This window comes from Sturnira hondurensis, unplaced genomic scaffold (assembly GCF_014824575.4).
Source record: "Sturnira hondurensis isolate 20B ecotype Veracruz unplaced genomic scaffold, ASM1482457v3 Scaffold0001872, whole genome shotgun sequence".
Classification (NCBI taxonomy): domain Eukaryota; kingdom Metazoa; phylum Chordata; class Mammalia; order Chiroptera; family Phyllostomidae; genus Sturnira; species Sturnira hondurensis.
In genome coordinates this window covers 40,164,915-40,182,940 of record NW_028074503.1, presented here as the reverse complement: position 1 = coordinate 40,182,940, position 18,026 = coordinate 40,164,915, and the positions used below count along the sequence as shown (strand labels likewise).

The 18,026-nt window shown below is 59.6% G+C and overlaps 1 protein-coding gene across 1 annotated transcript in view; it reads left to right on the top strand.

Annotated features, from left to right (window-relative positions):
- Positions 1–18,026, top strand: part of MBP (myelin basic protein) — a 62,289-nt gene that overhangs the window by 3,883 nt on the left and 40,380 nt on the right. Inside the window, 1 exon segment of the mRNA XM_037036003.1 lies at positions 13,564–13,629. Coding sequence (XP_036891898.1) covers positions 13,579–13,629 — 51 coding nt within the window. The 5' untranslated portion in view covers positions 13,564–13,578.

The window sequence follows — 18,026 nt, the reverse complement described above, 5'->3', positions numbered from 1 at the left end:
CCCCTGTGTGCGTTCTGCTGCAGAATGATTGGTTCTATTGATTTTTTCCTGAGAACTAGCTTTTTGTTTCATTGACTTTTCTCTGTTGTTTTCCCGGTTCCAGTTTCATTGGTTTCTGTTTGCTTATTTCCTCCCTTCTACCGTCCTTGGATTTCTCTCTTCTTTTTTAGTTTCTCAAGTCAGAACTTAGATTATCCATTTGAGAACTTTTTTTTTCTGATGTAATCACTTGGTGCTATAAATTTCTTTCTCAACACCGCTTCAGCTATGCCCACGTATTTTAGTGAGTAGAGATTTGGAAAAACGAGAGAGAAGCAGACAAATACCCCATGAGTAGGGTTAGAGGTGTGTGAGGTCTGTCCAGGAGGTGTCCAGCCATGTGCTGTGAAGGACAGAGGCCTTTAGTGAAGATACAGAAAACAGTGTAAACAGGACAATGACACCTCAGTCCCCCTCAAAGGAGGCACCTTGGGACCTCACACAGTTCTCCCGGTCACCATCAGCTTCCCCGTCCTATTTTCCTGAATCTCATCAACTGTCTAAAATCTCTTCCCTTTCAAAGGTGATTTCAGTTTGGGGGAAGCCAGAAGTCACAGGCACCAAATCTGGGCTGTAGGGGGGATGAGTCACCTGGGTGATCTGATGTTTCACCAAAAACTCTGCACAAGACGTGATGCATAAGCAGGTGCATTGTCACGATGAAGCTGCCAGTCACCAGGTGACCGTAGCTTCGGCCTCTGAATCATCTGAACAGTTTCTGCAGAGGAAGGTTTGAGTTTCAAGCAAAAGGTGATGCACACTCATTGCTCTGCTCACTCAGTTATTTTGGATGTGACAGCCACACAGTACACACTCACTCAACAATGTCTACTGTCCCCACTGACTAATGCAGAGAAGGCATCATTGTTCACACATGCTCATTCCAGTCCCCTCTCCTTGGCTGCCAGGTCACATCGATGTCTCACAAACCGTTCTTGTCATTACTAACAATGGCTGGACTTTTTCTGGATGGACCTTACCTATATTATGGCGTAATCTCAGAAATTAGATTAAATTACCTAGAACTTCAGGTATCAACAGGGGTCAAGTTCAAAGTCACAACACTGAATGGAAAAGATCCAGTTGCAAAAGAATAAATAAGGTATGACTCATTTCTTGAGAAAAAGTGCATGTAGCAAATACAGAAACCCCAGCCGCGGGCCGTCCACCTACCCAGCATCACCTCAGCCAGTGGACGCTGAGGATCAGTGTTTTTCACAGCACAAAGCAGTCGCCCCCGGCAACCCCTTCTGCATTTGAAGGGTTTCAGCACCTCCCAAGGAGAAGCAGCATGTGGAGAAGAACAGCCTCATTTCCTGTGAGAAAGCTGTGGCCTCAGAGAAGCTCCCCTCTCCCAGTCGGTGTCTCCCCCTCACCCCCACCGAACAGCCACTGACCCAGTTTCAAGACCAGTGTGTGCCCGAGGAGCCTCCTGCTCGCGGCTCACACCTTGCCCCTCGCACGAGCTAGCCCTCACTCTGGGGGTCGGATGACATGGCTGCCCCTCCCCAGAGCGCTGGCCCCAGGCCCCGTGCTGCCCACCCCTCTGGCCAGTGCCGCCCGCAGGAAGGAGCCGAAGGGCGCCCAGTGTGGGTGGCCCTCCCGCAGAGACCTCCCAGCCCCTGCTCCGCTGCATCCAGAGTCTGATCCGGAATGAGAGGCAGCCCGCACACCGCACCCCCACCAAGGCCAGATCCCCCCCTGGCAGGGGTTGGAGTCGCTAGGAGGCCGGAGGGCAGCCAGGCCGACCCAGACCCCGGGTCCTCTCCCTGGGCTATGGGACTCGGGGGCACTAACGCTCCCCTGGGCGTCTGCCAGTCTCCTGCATATGTTCCATCCAGAATTTGTATTAAGTGCACTTCCATGGCCCCATCTCTGCCTCACCTCTGTCTGGGGGGTCAGGCCGAGGGATGTGAGTTTCCGTGAGCTCCCAAGTGCCCGCCGAGGCCCCGGGCTCCGAGTGAAGGCAGGGGCGGGCGATGAGCGCCCGACGGCCACCCAGGTCTGCACAGGCGGCCCGATGTGCTTTCCGCCTGCTCACGGCAGGCTCCAGTGCACAGGGCATCCTCCGTGTGTGCTGACACGCCGGCTCCACGGGAGAAAGAGGGACTCCTGCAGACCACAGTTCTGCGCCGACGGTCTGTGTGTATGCACACTCCTATTCTTGACGCTTCCTCCACTGTCAGAGGGGACCGTTTCGCTCCCTGCCTTACCGCCAGCCTGTCTGACAAGGAGTATTTACGGGTGCCCACATTCGTCATCTGATTTCTCACTTAGTTGAAACCCAACATCTTGGCTGAACTAAGCAAGCTTCCCAAACACAGTGAATGTGCAATCAAAGCCTGCTGCCCGTGTGTGGGGCGCTGCGTCATTCGTGACCAGGACTCGGAGTTAAAGCAGAGTGGGTCCTTACCCTGAAAGGGCTTTGGAGTGTGATGAGGGACCTTGGACGTCCGCAGACAGGTGTCCCGAGGCAGAACACCCCTGAGCGCCCCGAGACGTGTGCGACAGAACTCCGTGGGGCCTCAGACGTGTGGGGTGGGGGCTGTGCTGGGCCAGGAGGGAGGCTCTGCAGCTGTGCAGAATCGACGCTGGGCTGGAAGGCCGGTCGCCCCCAGCCACCTGCCGGCCCCTGGGCTGGTCTGGGTGTTGATCCTCAGGAGGAGTCGAGTTTCAGAGGTGGGGGAGGTGGGCTTCAGCGCACCACCTCGTGCTGTGGTGTGATGGCCACGAGAGTCATTATTTTCCACATCGGAACTGTTGCTGAAGGGGCAGGATTTAAACCAGATGCTGATGCCGCCTCGCCCACTTCAGACCTGCACCCAGACAGGGCTCTGGTGGGGGGTGCACATGGCCTGCACATGCCTGACCCAGGCCTGCACATGCCTCGGCCGGCCTCCCACAGACGCCTCGCCAGGCCGAGAGGGCGGCCGCACGAGCAGACGCGTGCCTGCAGGGGACGCTCCCCTGCGTGGGGTTAGCCGCGCGGAGGCAAAGCGCGCTGCAGGAACTTGAAGTTCGTGTGGAGGTGGACCCACCCCTGTTCAGGGCATCCTGCCATTACACAAAACCCACCTGATTCCCATGTGAAGGTGGAAGAGACCCCTGGTGGCGTCTTTGTGGCGCTCAGGTGACACCTTCATGTCACGGGGTCCTCCGTCTGTGACTCTGCACTGGCGTTCGTGACATGGTGGCAGAGGGTCTGGATGTGTCCCCTGGACTCACTCTGTGGGCCCCATGGCAACCGGGCTGTCCTGCTGCCCAAGTCCTGGCGTCTTTGTGTCCTCGTCTCAGACTGACCTGTCCAGTCACCCCCCGGGATCTTCCACCCACTGCTGAGGTGCGGGTTTCCTGACGTTGGCAGATGTTTGGGGGTCACCGGGGAGGGCAGGTGTGATGGGGTGCAGAGAGGTGGGATCCATTCACTCCTCAAAGCAGGGGAGACCCGCACCCCAGCCGGGCCCATAGGCTTCAGGGAAGAGACAGAAGAGCCAGCCTCCCAGCTGGCCTGGCCGCTCCCTCCCGGGGCAGGGGCGAGGGGCGGGGTCTGCCCCCCTCCCCCCCCCCACTGAGAATGGACTCAGTGTCACTGTTTCTACGTCACCGTTGGGATGAAGCTCATAGCAGGGCGCGGTCTCCAGAGTAGCACCCGGGAAGGCCATGGTTCCTGTCGGCACCCCCCTCCCCAAGAGAGCTGTCCCCCCCTCCCGGCCCATACCCAACCAGTCACCCTGCACTCAGTGTGGCACCTGCCTATTGCTCAAAGGTCCTTTGTGACCTCTGAAGGGCAGTGTCCCCGTCTCCACACGGGAGCCCCTGCAGGCCCCACTGAGGGCCTGCCTCTGCCCTGCACTTCGGGTGCCTTGCACAGCCATGCTCAGGCCTCCACGCCGGCCCTGTCTTCTTCCCCTCGCTGCTCTATTTGTCCCCCACAGAGGCCCCGGTGCCAAGCGGAGGGGGGCCTGTCTGTGTGTAGGGCCCGGCTCGCCACTTCTGTGCCCACTTCCTCCCCAGGAGCAGCCCCGCGAACGGCGGGGGAGCCCCCACTTCCTTTCTGTGGTGCCCTGTGTTCAGAAGGAACACAGGCTTCCGTTTCCAGGGGACACTCTGCCCGAGGCAGCCCCAGTGCTCCCGGCTGCTGCGGAGGCTGCAGGGACCGCAGCGTGCAGCGGCCTCGCTGGCTGGTCCTCATGGCCGTGCCACCCCTGTAGCCCCCACCCCCCGCCCTGTCCACACCGGGCCCTGTTGGGGCAGACGCTGCCCTCAGGGGCCGGCATGGAGGCAGGCCTGTGCCGCGTGAGTGCCTGCAGGCACGCGTGTGGGGCAGGGGCTGGCTTCAGTGTGTCTTCTCCCCGTCACCTAGTGGATCACTGAGCACCTACTATGCACCAGCCACTGCTAGGCGTGCTGGGGACCAGCCGTGGACAAGCGAAGGCCCTGCTCTGCCCTCTGGGTCGCCACACCTGCTCCCCCTGGGGCAGCCCCATCTGCAAACACAGTTTCAGGTAGAAAAGTGTCAGGTTGGGCCAGGGCGTATCTCCTGGACGCCACAGGTTGGACGGCGTGCGTGCAGCTGCCCCCTGGTGTCCAGAGGACACGGAAGAGGAACATGGTGTGTGCATGTGCATGCTCCCTGGTGTGTGTGCATGCACATGTGTCGGTGTGCTTTGTGTGATCATCTCTGTGTGTACATGTGTGTATACATGTGTGCACCTGGTGAGCTCTGCTCTGGGCTTTGTCTAAACCTGATCGGAAATGCTGGATTTTTAAAGGCCCCAGGCTTGCAGAGTCCGTGTGTTGGGGCCACGCCCACCCCTGTGGCACTCCAGTGTGGTCACTGTCACTGCAGCCAGACCCCAAGCCCCCAGCCCAGACCCTTCCTTCCCCCAGATGCAAAGCCAGTGGGGCTCGGGGACACCAGGGGACCCGTCTGAGGCCACCAGCCGCCTGTGGCCGCAGGGACTAGAGTTCAGACTCCCCACCCCGACCCGTTTTCCCCACGTCTTCACCTGCTATGGCCCGTCCCATGCGGTCTGTGGATATCACTGCCTGTCACTTGAGTCTGTGGTTGGGGTGGCATCAGAAATGTGACCGTGGGTGGGGGAATGGAAGTGATGAAGACACTTTCTTGTCGTTTCGACATGGTCACGGGGTACCAGGTACACACCACGTAGGGAATATACTTTGCAGGGATGTCCAGGTTTTCAGGCCACAGTCTTCATTTCTGGTAGAGGCCTCCCTGCATGCCCTTGATTTTGATGAGGCCCTGGCCTCATGGTGATGTCTCATCGCCGTCTGAAAGGGCGTCGATCCTCTGGGGCCTGACAGGGGCCCGGGACAGCCCAGGCTCAGCCACAGTCTGAACACGGTGTTCGTACTCTGTGTCATGTGCTCTAGACCTTTGTCGTTTGTTCACTTAAATGCCACTTTTTCAGTGACAGCATTGTGAAGGGGACATAGCCCCGTGGTGCGTTTCTGTGATGCTCCATCACCTGCCCTCACCTGCGGCAGTTCTCACACCAAAGCAGGAGGCGTGACGTCACTGGCCCAGGGACCTGACGAGCTTTCAGCCCTCTGAGCACAGGTCAAGAGTGAGATGAAGGACAGGGCACCCTTGAACCTGCCGCCAGCCCTTTTCCATAATAAACCCGAGACTCAGTGTATCAGGAAATCCAGGTTTTGAGGAAACTGAGTGCCCTGCCCAAGTCCCCTGGACTGTCCATGGCTGAACTTGAACTGGAACTCCGGGGTCTGTGTGCGGTCTTGGAGCTGCCAGCAGAGCAGACACCAGGCCACAGCCAGGCCCCTTGCTGCCCCCCAAAACTGCCACGGGGACTCGGGTCCCCCCTTTCTGGCTTCATTGTCGCAGCCCCCATGAACTGAGGGGTGAGGGGAGGGGACAGACTTTTGGGACCTTGGTTCACATGTGTGAGGCTGCCACGGCAGCGTCACGCTCTCTGGGGACCTGTCACCCACCCTTCTTATTCAGTAGAACTGCCACGTGCTCACATCCTTTATCTTCCTATTTTCTGGAGAAGCAGGCACTTCTTGTGCCCGGGAAGCCATGCACGCCTGCGTGACAACATGGCTCCCAGCAGATGAGCTCTGAGCACAGGGCTGGGGTGGGGGCCGGGGGGTGGGGCTACGGTGGGGCTGATGCTCAGAATCTGGGCATTTCAGATCGACAGGTCCAGGACTCAAGGGTCTCTGTGTCTCCTTCCTCAGACACGGGGGGTTTATTTCCAACCCGACTCGAATAGGAGCCCTTTGGGCCCCGGGCCGCATGCCGACAGCCAGCCCGAGCAGACACTCATCTGCCCCAGGCATCACCAGAGCGTGTCATACCCGGAGGTGAGGGATCTACCAGTTGTTCTGGAGGTGATTAAGGTGCCCGGAATCACATAAACATTGTTCTGCCCTCGGTCACTGGCTCTGGTCATGAGCAATGCCCGAAGATTCCACACTACCTCCGTCACAGGAGCCAGTGTTCCCATCGCACACTCCAGCAGGTGGTGACGGCACCTGCACAGCTGCATCCTCTCTAATTGCCGTGTCAGTGTCCTGGGCCGTGTGGCACGCATGGACCAGCAACAAGGTCACGCATGACGCCCTGCAGGGCCCAGGAGGGAGGTGCCTGGGAGATGGGGCCAGGGGCTGGTTGCTGGAGGTCAGGCCCTGCTGGGGCTCACTCCCCTCTGACTCACAGCGTGTGCCCTCGGGCACTGTGAAACATTAACCAGCTATTTCCACAGTTCCTCCAGGAAGTGGCATTTGCCCTCTGGGTTTCGGGGGAGAAGTGGCAGCCCAGAGCCGCCCACAAGAGGGGACACACCCCAGGCACTGGGTCACTCACCCTGGAGATCTCTCTCCCGGAGCCCCCACCTGCCTGGTCCCAGCACTGGGCCTCTGGGTGGACCGAGGGCAGGCAGGGCAGCTGTGGGCCCCAGGCACAGAGGCAGGGTGGTGACTGAGCTTGGCCACCTACACTGCGAGGCCTCCAGACTCTCCGCCTGCCCAGATTGGCTCTGGCTGTTCACAGCCAGGCCCCACCCTGCACCAACAGGCCCGTCTGGACGTGACCGCCGGGCGCCCTGGGGCATGCCAGCTTCCCATGACTCTCTGTTTCTACACGGAGCCCTTCCCGTCCCCAGCACAGCGCAGGGAACCTAACCGTCTCAGCCGCCCGGACACTCGCGGACACGTTAACCGACATTCTGACGGTTGGTCTGAGCAGAACAGGAACGCGATGCAGTTTGACTGCTGATGTTTCTGCCAAGAACTTGCCTTTGGCAGAACCCCCCCACCCCCACCCTGGGAACTCCGGAATGCAGTTTGCCACCCCGTCCTTGGAAAATGGCTTTATCTACAAAGTCAGCTGATGCAGAACAGAGCGAGTTCAAGGGCCCACAACTAGGCTGCCAACAGACTCCATTTTCATGCAGTCCCGTCATTTTCCTTTAAAATGGTTTGTGCTCACTCTCAGGCCGTGTTTCTCTGTGCTGTGAATCTAGTCACATCTCACAATCCGTGGAAAACAAAGGGCAGTAATAACTGGGGTGTTACCTGACACCCAGAGAAAGAGTCCCTGTCCCCCAGAAATCCAGCGCCTGTGTTCTTTCTTCCAAGACACATCTGAGGGGCTGCCTGCATCTGGGCTGAGCTGGGAGTCCTCTGCTTGCAGGAGCCGTCAGCCCTGGCAGGGTTGCATCCTGAGGCTGCCAGGGGAGCAGACCCCCGGGCTCACAGCGCTGGGGAAGCTTCCTACCTGGACTTGAACGTCTGACGTGCACTCCGACCTCGGCCTCTTCCGAACGTTTCAGGCCATCAGTCGGTCTGGGTCACTCTAACCACAGCCCAGGGGCCTTGGCAACAACAAACACAAGGAGGCCGGGAGTCCGAGGTCAGGGTGTCTTCAGGATCAGTGTCAGGTGAGGGTCCTCCTCCTGAGTCTCGGGGGATGCCTTCCAGCTGCGTCCTCACGTGGCCCAAGGGGAGGGTGCTCTCTGGGATCTCCTCAGGGAGAGTGTGCACCCCACCTTCAAGGGCTCCTCCCTCACGGCCTAACCACTGGGCAAAGGCATAGCCCCTCACACCATCAACGCAGGGTGGGTTTCCCCTGCTGGGCTTCGGGGAGATGCAGGCCCTGGGCCCGCGGCATAGCTTTCGGGGACCTGCCTGCTCAACCCAGCAGAACTGAGTTGCCCCCAGAAATGGGGGACAGCATCGTTTGTGGCCTGCGGTGTCCCCTCCCCTGAGACCTGGCCAGGGGTATTGGGCCACTTCCATCGCACAGGTCCACGCCCATTGGGGGCCTCTCCCACCCCAGGGTTTTCACGTGGCCCAGCCCTCTGCCGGGAGCCCTCTGCCACCGATAAGGGTCCCGTGTCTCCTCCTGCACCCCCTGCTCCTTCCGTGGGTCTCCATTTATCTGCCGCTTTCCCAGAGGGGCAACATTCCAAGGCGGTCACTAAGGGCTTAAAACACACCTGTGTCCTCCCTCAGCCTGGAGCCCCGAGTCCGGGTCCAAGGCCTGGGCAGGGCTGTGCTCCCGCCCGCACTAAACAGTGGTCAGTGGCCGGCGCGGAGTGAACACTTGCTGACGCCCCGCGTGCACTGCCCGCCGGTGTCCTGGGGCCTCCAAGCGCCTGCCCTTCTCTTTCCAAACCGCGCGCGCCCCCAACAGGCGCTCCTGCAGGACAGGTCCTGGGCGCGGCTCCTGGTCGGAGGGAAGCCCTGTGTCTCTCTGCTGTGAACAGTTCGGCGGTGCGCACTCTTAGACCCGCCACGTGAGACGCGACCGGGACGTAGAGAACATCGGCGAGGCCCCGTTTCCAACTTACACCTTCCCCTGCAGGCGCTAGCTATTCTCCTGGCTCCACGCAGCCGCCCGCATCGCCTTCGCAGCTGCAGAAGGCGGCGAAGCTCCCAGGGCTGGTCCTGCCCTGCCATCCCCGAGGGAGGAAGCACATCCCACGCGCCAGTCCTGGGTCTCCATGGAAACACGCGTTTTCCGAGTGCTTTCCTGAACATGAACTCAGAAAAACCCTATTGTCCAATCGGCAGCATCTTATGAAAATGAAGGCAAAAGAACCATCAGTCTTTAAAATTATACAACCGTGGTTCGTTTCCTACTCCGTGGGCGTAAATGCAACTAGATGATCGATTAGAAATGAGCGCAGACCTGCGGGTGGGTGGCAGACACTGGCCCCGCCCACACCGGGCCCCGCCCCCTGCGTCTCCTTTCCTCTGGGAGATGGGAAAGAGGGCTGGGGACCACGCCTGTGAAGCCAGCTCTGTGAGAAGACTTAAATGAAACCTCTATGTCACAATTAATCTATCGAAACAAAGGATTTCACAATGATCCCGTTGCCTGTAACAAGGCACTCAACGGTCCTGTGGAAACAGCCAGTTCAGCGTTTCAACGGGGCGAGCTGTCTCCGAAGTTTGGGGAGTGGCTGGTCTGCTCTCTCCCCCCAACACCATATAACCTTGTTCACAGTTTTCAAGAATTCTTGCGTTGCAGTTCACCTACAACATGGTATCAGCTTCCAGTGTGTAACATGAGATTAGACGTTTATATATCCTACAAGTGATGCCCCCGTGAGTCTGCTGCCCCGACACCGTTCGCGGTTGTTTCAATAACCGCTGACTATCCCTGGGCAGCACTTGAACTTGCAGGAGGTACCTCGCTTCCCTGCAAGGGTGTCTGGGTCGTCTGTCAGTCAGCAGGAGCTTCCTACAGGCTCACAGTGTGCAGTCACTTCCGGGCTCCTCAAGGGCCACTGGCAGTCTACCCCTTTTCCTTCCCTGAACTTGGCCCTTTGAACGTGGGTGTCCACGTATGTGAGAACCCACAGAAAGGTCTCTCCATTTTGGCTGGGATGGTGGAGCACTGGACAGCGAGAAGGGTCTCCTACCCTGCTGGCCACCCACGCTGGTGACAGGCACCTGGTGGGGAGAGAGAGAGAGAGAGAGACACACACGAGCCAGCGCCGAGGGCCCCCCCTGCCCCCGGCCCTCAGCAGCTCCTCTGTGGGCTCCTCGCTCCCCAGCCCAGTGAGGGAGCCCTCGTTACTTCCCCTGTTGGGGATCAGGGGCTTGGGCAGCAGAGGTATCTGCCCTAGGTCTCCAGCAGGAGTGTGGATGGGCACCAAGGTATCAGCTGCCCTGTTCACACCTTGAAGAGTTAGAACCACCTGTAGACGTCGCTGGCTCAAGCGCCTGGAGGCTGTTCCCACCGTCAGCCTTCCAGCTGCCCATTCTCGGGTACCCATCCGCTCACAGGGTTCTGTCTGCACCCGTGTCTCAGGCTTTCCACCAAAAGAGCAGCCAAAATCCCAGCGCCCTAAGAGCGGGCAATCACAAATGGTGAGACGGAACGGCTCTCCCATCAGGCCAGGTGAATTCCCCGGGACAGGCCTACCTGTGGCCCTCCAGCTGCCCTGGAGGTGTCGTGTGGATGTGGAAGTTCCCCCTAGTTCCACTGTTTGGCAGTCTCATCTAGAATTGAACTTCAGCCCACGAAGGGTGTCCCGATAGAACCCAGACGTCTTCCCGCTTCCCACCTGTTCATTGTTCATTTCCCCAGAAGCTCCTGAAATTGCCCCCAGACGCCTCCGCATCAGCCTGGCTCCCACGCGGCACGCCATAGGCTTCCCGAATGTTTCTCTCGCTCTCTCTGATTAATTGCTACAGTGAGATGAAACGAGGGTGACCCCGGTCTTCCGGCTCTTTGGCTTGCAGATGGTGTTTTTCACCGATTACAGGGCCCAGCTGCTGGTTCGAGGCCTGTCCCCATGTCATGTCATGGTAGGAAGGCAGCCTTCCATTACCCCACCACTGCCATTCTGGTGACAAGGCAAGGCGGTCATACTGGGTGCAGGCTGCTGACCACCCCCTGCGTGTCCATACACATGGCCACCCCTTCTCACCAAGGGGTGGCCAAACATGCCAGCACCCAGGGCTGATGGCCGGAGACCATCGTCCCACCAATGAGGCCAGAGCATGCCTGTTCTGCGGGATGGGTTGGAAATGCTGATCAAATCTAACTGGTTTTGCTCGCGTTCGAAAGTCTGACCTGCCCCTTTGTGACTTGGGTCTATTCTGTTTGTGTCCAGCTGTCACGAGTCTCCTGAAGTGTGATTACAGCCCCCAAGTGTGACCTCGAGCTCTGCTCTGCCGCGTGGGGAGGTGTCGGTCAAGCACGGCGGGAGATGTCCATCTCTCCCGGGAGCTGTGGGCATGTCCCTGGGTAGAACTCAGCTGCGCCTCACAGTTCCTTCATCCAGAACCATTCTGCCTGAATCCACATGTAGCCCCAAATATTTACGGGCCCCGTGGGCCTCCAATGTTGGCTAAGTCCTCCAAGTTCTGTTTTCTGGAGGAGGAGCATTAAGGGGTGGGGTGCAGGGGCTGCCGAATCCGGGCAGGGAACCAAAAAACAAGGGTGAGGGCCAGACCGAGGCAGCAGATGGCCAGGGCTGGAGGATGAGGGTTGGTGATGCTGCCCGGCTGGGAACCGAGGTGGTGACGTGAGGGACTTCGTACCCCCAAGGGGAGACCCCTCGAGAGCCCAGTGGTCAACTTCAGTGAAAGGAGGTAACCTGTTTTTCCCGTGCTTCGCTTAGGACAGGCTCCTCCTTGTCCTGTGAACAGGGGGGCGGACCCACGCACGTTTGGGGCTTTGCCCTTCCACGGGTTCTGTATACACGTAGCGAGTTCTCAGGGTTCCTGGAAGCCGCCCAACATTTGCTGTACTCAGCATTCACCTTAACGGCGCTAACAAGGGGCTGGACTTCAGAGTGACTGCAGCTGCCCACCCGCGTGCGCCCTCTGACTGCAGCCCCTACCCCAGAGGATGAGGCTGAACCCTGCCCCCCACGTTAGCAGTTCCTACCGCAGAAAGTGCCCAAGTGCCCCAATCTCCATTGCCCCCATGAGACCACCCCTAAGGTGTTTTTGGTCTAGTTGAATAAATGGAGGCGGTAGCTGACAGAATCCCATTCCGTACTGAAATCACCCACAGAGTCACACTGGCATCTTTAAACGCATACACCTGGTTGCCCATTTAACTCTGCTTTTATTGCTGACGCTATGACAGCCGTCTCCGCTGCCCCCTCCTCCCAGCCCCCATCCCATCCGGTCACCCGGCTGTGGGCGTGTCCTGTGCGTGTTTCGGGGCTGACCCCTCCCCTTCCTTCGTCCAGAACCCCTCTGCCCTGAGACCCAGCAGTCTGCTTCCTGCCTCCGCCCCTCCGGTTCTATTTTGCCTGTCGGTTCATCCTGGTGATTAGACTCATATGGTACTCGTCTTCCTCTGACTGGCTTATTTCACTCAGCATAATAAAAAATTGGCTTTTCCGCTCTGCTCATGAAGCGTGAGGAACTCACGGGACTTGTTAAAGCTGCTGCGACATCGGCACCAGAACCTCGGTGTCTTTGATTCACCCGCACGAAGTCGCGCTCTCGTCGGAGTTGTTGGAAGTGCGGTCCTTTAAAACTGCCCCCGACTCCACGTGGGGCCGTCCCTGGACATGTCTCCTGCCTGGTGCCCATCCCCGAGCGTCACGGGGTAGCTGTTTGCTCTCCACCTGTGGCAGCTCATTAGTCACCCAAGAGGCAGCCAAGACTGTGGGTGACTGTGGGAAAATTCAGAGAATGGCCTGTTTTCTGAAGAGAACCTTCAGGGTTAGAGAATGACTCAACTCAGAGGCTCTCGAAGGAAAGCCGTTTTGGGTCCAGCAGGAAGTTGGGACCCACACGTCCTTCCAGAAGACACCATGGGACAGGGCGGTTTGTTACTCTCCTGACCGTGGGGCACTGTGCCCAGAGGTCAGGTCTGAGGGCTGCTTGGACCTCAGGTCCACGTAGGGCCCAGGTGCGCCGAGATCAGGAGTGGGTTTTGGCTAAATTCTTTAGCTTTGGGCCTTTTTGGAGAAAAAATACTGTGAATTTGCTGCTAGAGAGTGGGTTAGAATATGCAAACCAGAAACACAGTTTTTTTTTTTTACTTTTATCCAACTTTCTCTGCCCTGGAAACTCCGCAGATTCTTGGCATACTTGTCTGATAAGACGCCCTGGGTGGGACTGCGTGGCTGCTCTGCTCACAGGGTCCCCTGGAGGTGAGCACACAGGGGTGCAGTTGTCACCTTTCGTCTGTCAGCTCCTTCCTGCATCTCAGCTGGTCTTGTCACGCGGCACCTGACCATGACCCGTGATGCCCTCTGCATGCGTGTTTGTGTCGGAACCACCCCCGAGCTGGCTCGAGACGGGCTGACTGTTTTTCCCACGAGGAAACACCCTGAGAGTGTTTGTTCCCGAACTGGACAGGCTCCCCTCCAGTCTAGCTGTTTACGTGAAACCACTCAGGAGGCATGTGCCGTGGGTGGGGTTTGGGGGTGTGTTTTCTCTGCTCCGGAAGCGGCACAGCCCCTCCCCCGGGGAAGCTGTCCTGACTGAGAAACCACCAGGAAATTCTAAACGCACCCGTTTGGGGCTGACACCCTTATTTTCTGTCCTTCGCAGCTTGATCGGTTCAGGATGGGGAACCACGTGGGGAAGCGAGAGGCCGGGGCTGAGAAGGGCCACAAGGTAAGACGCGCACGAGACTGTCCTCGTGATGAAACACCGTCCTCCAGGTGGGCGCTGCGGCTCCAAGCCCTGGACATACCCGGGCCATGTGGCAGCTGGGGACCTCAGACCCCTAGAGGCTGGGCCGCCCGGTGCCTGGGCCTCCAGAACCCTTTGCATGTGTCGCTGTGAAGCGTTTGCAGAGCGCAGAGAAATAGGATGGCATGAAGGAAGCCCCTGTGGACCCCTCCCGCTGGCCACAGAGAACTTCTTCCCACTTCTAGCAGAGCACCCGCCGTGTCCCGCCTTGCTCCTCCGCTTGGTTCTGAGGCTCTGCTCGGCCGTGGGGTCCCCGGGAGGGTCTGCAAAGGGTGGTTCTCAGCCCTTTGCCTGCTGCACCCCTGATGACAGGTGACACGCCACCGTCACCAGGCTCCTGGGTGTCTCCCTCCCTCTGTCCCCTTCCTCCCTGACACAGACTACTTCAGGTGATGGGCACGCAGGCCTGACACTGTGCAAAAACAGGGAACCACCCTCACTTGGGGGCAGGATTATCGGGGCTATTTGGCATAGCCTCTCTGGTTCAGTGGAGAGCCCGGTATTTGGGCGGAAACCCCCGTCCCCCAGGAGACTCCCCCACGTGTGGGAGTGATGCCCGGGGAGATGAGACTGTGTTTGCAGACAGACCAGGGCGCTGGGGCACCGAAGCAGCCCCGCTCCTCCCGCAGCAAGGATAGACTGAGCCGCTGGCTTCCTTCACAACTGCTGGGGCCCGGCCGTGGAATGCCTGACCCCCCACCCGGCTGCTCTGCAGCATCTGGGCCCCTCAACGCCCCGTCCCAGGCACAGAGGGCTCGGACTGCTCTGCGCCCAGCCCTGTCCTGTGCCCCCTGCTCTTCCCACGGACCACACCCGCCGCTCCACGCGAGCCCCCGTACCTCCATGCAGAAGCTCAGAGCCGAGCGCTTGGTTCTGTCGGCTCTGCTCGCAGGCGTGTCCTCGGCATCCCGGCCTGCACAGCCCGGCAGTGGCCCGTGTCCAGCGGGTCCCCTACCCATGCCACATGACTACTGGCAGGCTGCACCCAAGGACACCGGCGGTGGACCCCAGGTGGGTGCCCACCGTACCCAGCGCCCGCCAGGACAAGGGCCCTTCCAGACCCACGTCCACGTCGCCATTCTCCGGCCTCCTGCGGCCCCTGCGCTTTCGGCTGAGGGTCCTGCACCACAGTGACCTTATGGGACTGGAAGCCGGTGCAGTCGCCATAATGACGTCACAGGGCCGGACGCAGAACCGCTGAGAAATTCACTTGCTTCAGTCCACCTGGAGCTCCGTGTGTGTGTAGGGGCTGCGGGGCCTCCGAGCCCCAAATTCACCCCCGATTTCCCCTTTCTGGGTAGATTGCAGTGCCAGCCCTTCCCAGACCTCTGTGCGGTCTCCACTTTCTTCGGCGAGTCCCATGAACAAGGTGGCGGTGGCGTCAGGCGATTCTCAGGTTAATCATAGGACACGCGAGTCCGCGCTGAAGGGACTGAGGGTAGAGGCTTCTCCCCGCAGACGCGCCAACCCCGTCGGCCCCGCGGGTGCTCGAGGATGCCCGGGTGCAGCTGCGGGGCCCGGACGGCAGGTGCACGCGGGCCTGCTGGGCCTCATCCCGGAGCTCGGCCACGCCCTGGTCCTCGTGTCCTCTCTCTCTCCATCCCCCACCCCCCGCCCCCACCCCCCAAGAATTCCTGTTGACCTCAGGGGCCAGGAGGAGACCACCTTCCCACAGGCAGCAGGTGCATCAAAGGGGCAGGGCGGCTGCAGTGTTCCGAGTCCTTGCCGCGCAGGTGCGGCCGCGGCAGGTCCCACAGGAGGTCAGGCTATGGCGGGAACGTGCTGGGTCTGTGACGCCTGCTGCCAAGGCCGTTAGACACCTGTGGTCAGAGAGCACAGGGCGTGTGGCTGTCCAGCTGAAGACCCCCGTTCTCAGTGCCGTTTACTTTAAACAATTTAGATTTAAATAGTCACATGTTCGGGGGACAGCGTAGCCCCACTGGATGCTGGAGGTCGGCCACCCCCGGTCCAAGGGGACCATGGGTATCAGCTACTTTCCAAGACCATGGGTGTCGTGAAAGCGGGGTCTGCCCCAAAGCCGAGCAATTCCATCAAAGTGAAATGACAGTGACATTGCGTTCAGACGGTCTAACCCTCCAACAGCCACACACACACGAACTGTGGTGGGACTCTCCGTGGCTGTCAATCATGAAATGAGGGACGGCTGGGGCCCGACACAGCGTTTCCCTGGATGTGCCTTTGCGGAGAGACCAGGTCTGGGGGGCCCTTGATGGAGTGGAGGGTGGGACTCATGGATCCTGCCAAGCACCTGTGGGTGTGAAACTCTTGAGACGCACTTAGCTGGTGACTGGGGTTCAGCTGCTGCTCTGGGTGTAGACAGAGCAGGACAAGCTTCGGCCTGACCCGGGGTTCCCTCGCCCAGAGCGAGTCGGAGCAGGTTTCCCTCCCGAGCCTCACCCCTGCGACCACAGCCAGAGCGAGTGCGGCTCTGCGGCAGGGCGTCTGCGCAGACCAGGGGGTGCTCTGCTGCCAGACGGACTGGTCCCTGCGTTTAGCCTGGGGAAACCGGAGGCAGGTGCAGCCGGAGTTCTGGGGACCTCCTCCCTTCTCCTCCCGACCCTCCCCCTGCGCTGGCCTGCACAGCAGCCTGCGGTTTCGCTCAAGACTTGATTTCTACCTTCTCTAACGTGCAGAGAAGGTCAGAAGATGGGTAACAGCGAAAGAAGTATGATGGTGTCTGGCGTGGACTGCCGACGGAGGGCAGGACCCGGTCACTGGCCCCTGGCCTGGCCCCTCCTCCCAGAGTCCCAGAGGGCGGAGACTCTGGGCCCATTTCCCGGTGAAGGAGGAGCCTGTGTGGGGAGGAGCGCTCACGGAGCTGGGAGCTTCTTCAGGAAAGTGGTGAAGGCTCCGGTGGATCTCGGGGTTTGTCTTTTGTGCAAAACGCATCTCCCTTCGAAGCTGGACCTGAGGCTCCGGCACCGCAGCTGCGTGGCAGGAGGCGATTGGACAGACGGGTCCAGGCAGATGGCAAGCTTTTGCTCCGTGAAGCCCAAGGCGATGTGTTCACTTCCAGTTCAGATCAGAGCTCCCCAGGGCCTAATCCTGGCCTAATCGCATTCTCAGTAACAGGCAAGGTCCATGGGCAAAGTCCTTCGAAGTGAAGGACCCCCTCATGCAAATTAGCTGTAAGTGCATTTGCAGTAAGCTCCCACCTCACACAATCAGTCTCCCCCTCACCTCCCTCTGTCCCCATCTCTGTCCCCACACTCTTCCTGGTGTGACTGCTGTCCTTCTTCTACTTGACTAGTCGCTTCCAGGAACAGAGGGCGAGATGTCTGTGCTCCTGAAGCAGAAGCTGGGAGGTCTGCTTTCAACAGGCCTGCCGACAGCTTCCCCGTGGCTCTAGGTACTTGTCTTGCAGTGGCTTCCAAAAGCCGTGTGTAAACTAGCCCTTCGCTCACTCCTTTGCACACTGAAGGACGTGACAGTTTCAGTGACGAGAACAGCGACCCTGGCAGAGCCTGGGGCCTTCACAGCACAGCGCCGTTGAAAGGGCCATTTCTGAACCTCAGGTGTCAGCCTCTGGGGCCACCAGGAGCACAGAGTTCCAGCTCCCCGTTAGCAGTGCGGGGACCACCTGCCGATGGAGTGCTTCTTTCTCTAACTTCCGCACCGAGACGCGGCCCACACGGGACACGAGCCGCCCACTTGCAGTGAGCGGTTCCGTGGGATTTGGGTGTGTGTGTGAGGATGTGGGGCTACCACGCCTGTCCATGTTACAACTTCTCCGTCACCTGAGAAGGACACGTGCACTCCTCAGTGTCAGCCCAAGGTCCGCGTCGGCAGCCCTCGGCACCCACAGCTCTGCTGGCTGTCCCTGGATGTCCCCGTTCAGGACGCTGCGTGTGAGCATGACCGTCTGACAGGCAGCCTTCGCGGAGCACACAGCTTCTGAGTGTGCCCACGCTGCGTCACGCTGGCCCTCGCTCCTTTCTGTGGCTGAGCACTCTCCCGCTCTGGGAATGGGCCACGGGCCACCTGCCCGCCCGTTGGTCAGCGGATACTTGGGTCATTTCTGCCTGCTGCTAGTGTGAATGAGGCTGCCGTGGACGCGTGTGAACGCGGTTTGGCATGTGCACGCACGTGTTCGTTTCTCTTGGGTGCACACCTGGGAGCGGATCGAATGAGTCAGGTGGTAGCTCCGCGATGGACTTCGGGGCCACCAGACTGTTTCCCGCCGTGTGTCCCCACCGTGTCCCCACCTTATAGCAGGGACAGGGGTGCTTTCCCTGACACACATCCTCACCGAGACCCACTGTTGTCGGTCTTTCTGATCTCGTCCGCCCTGGTGCGAG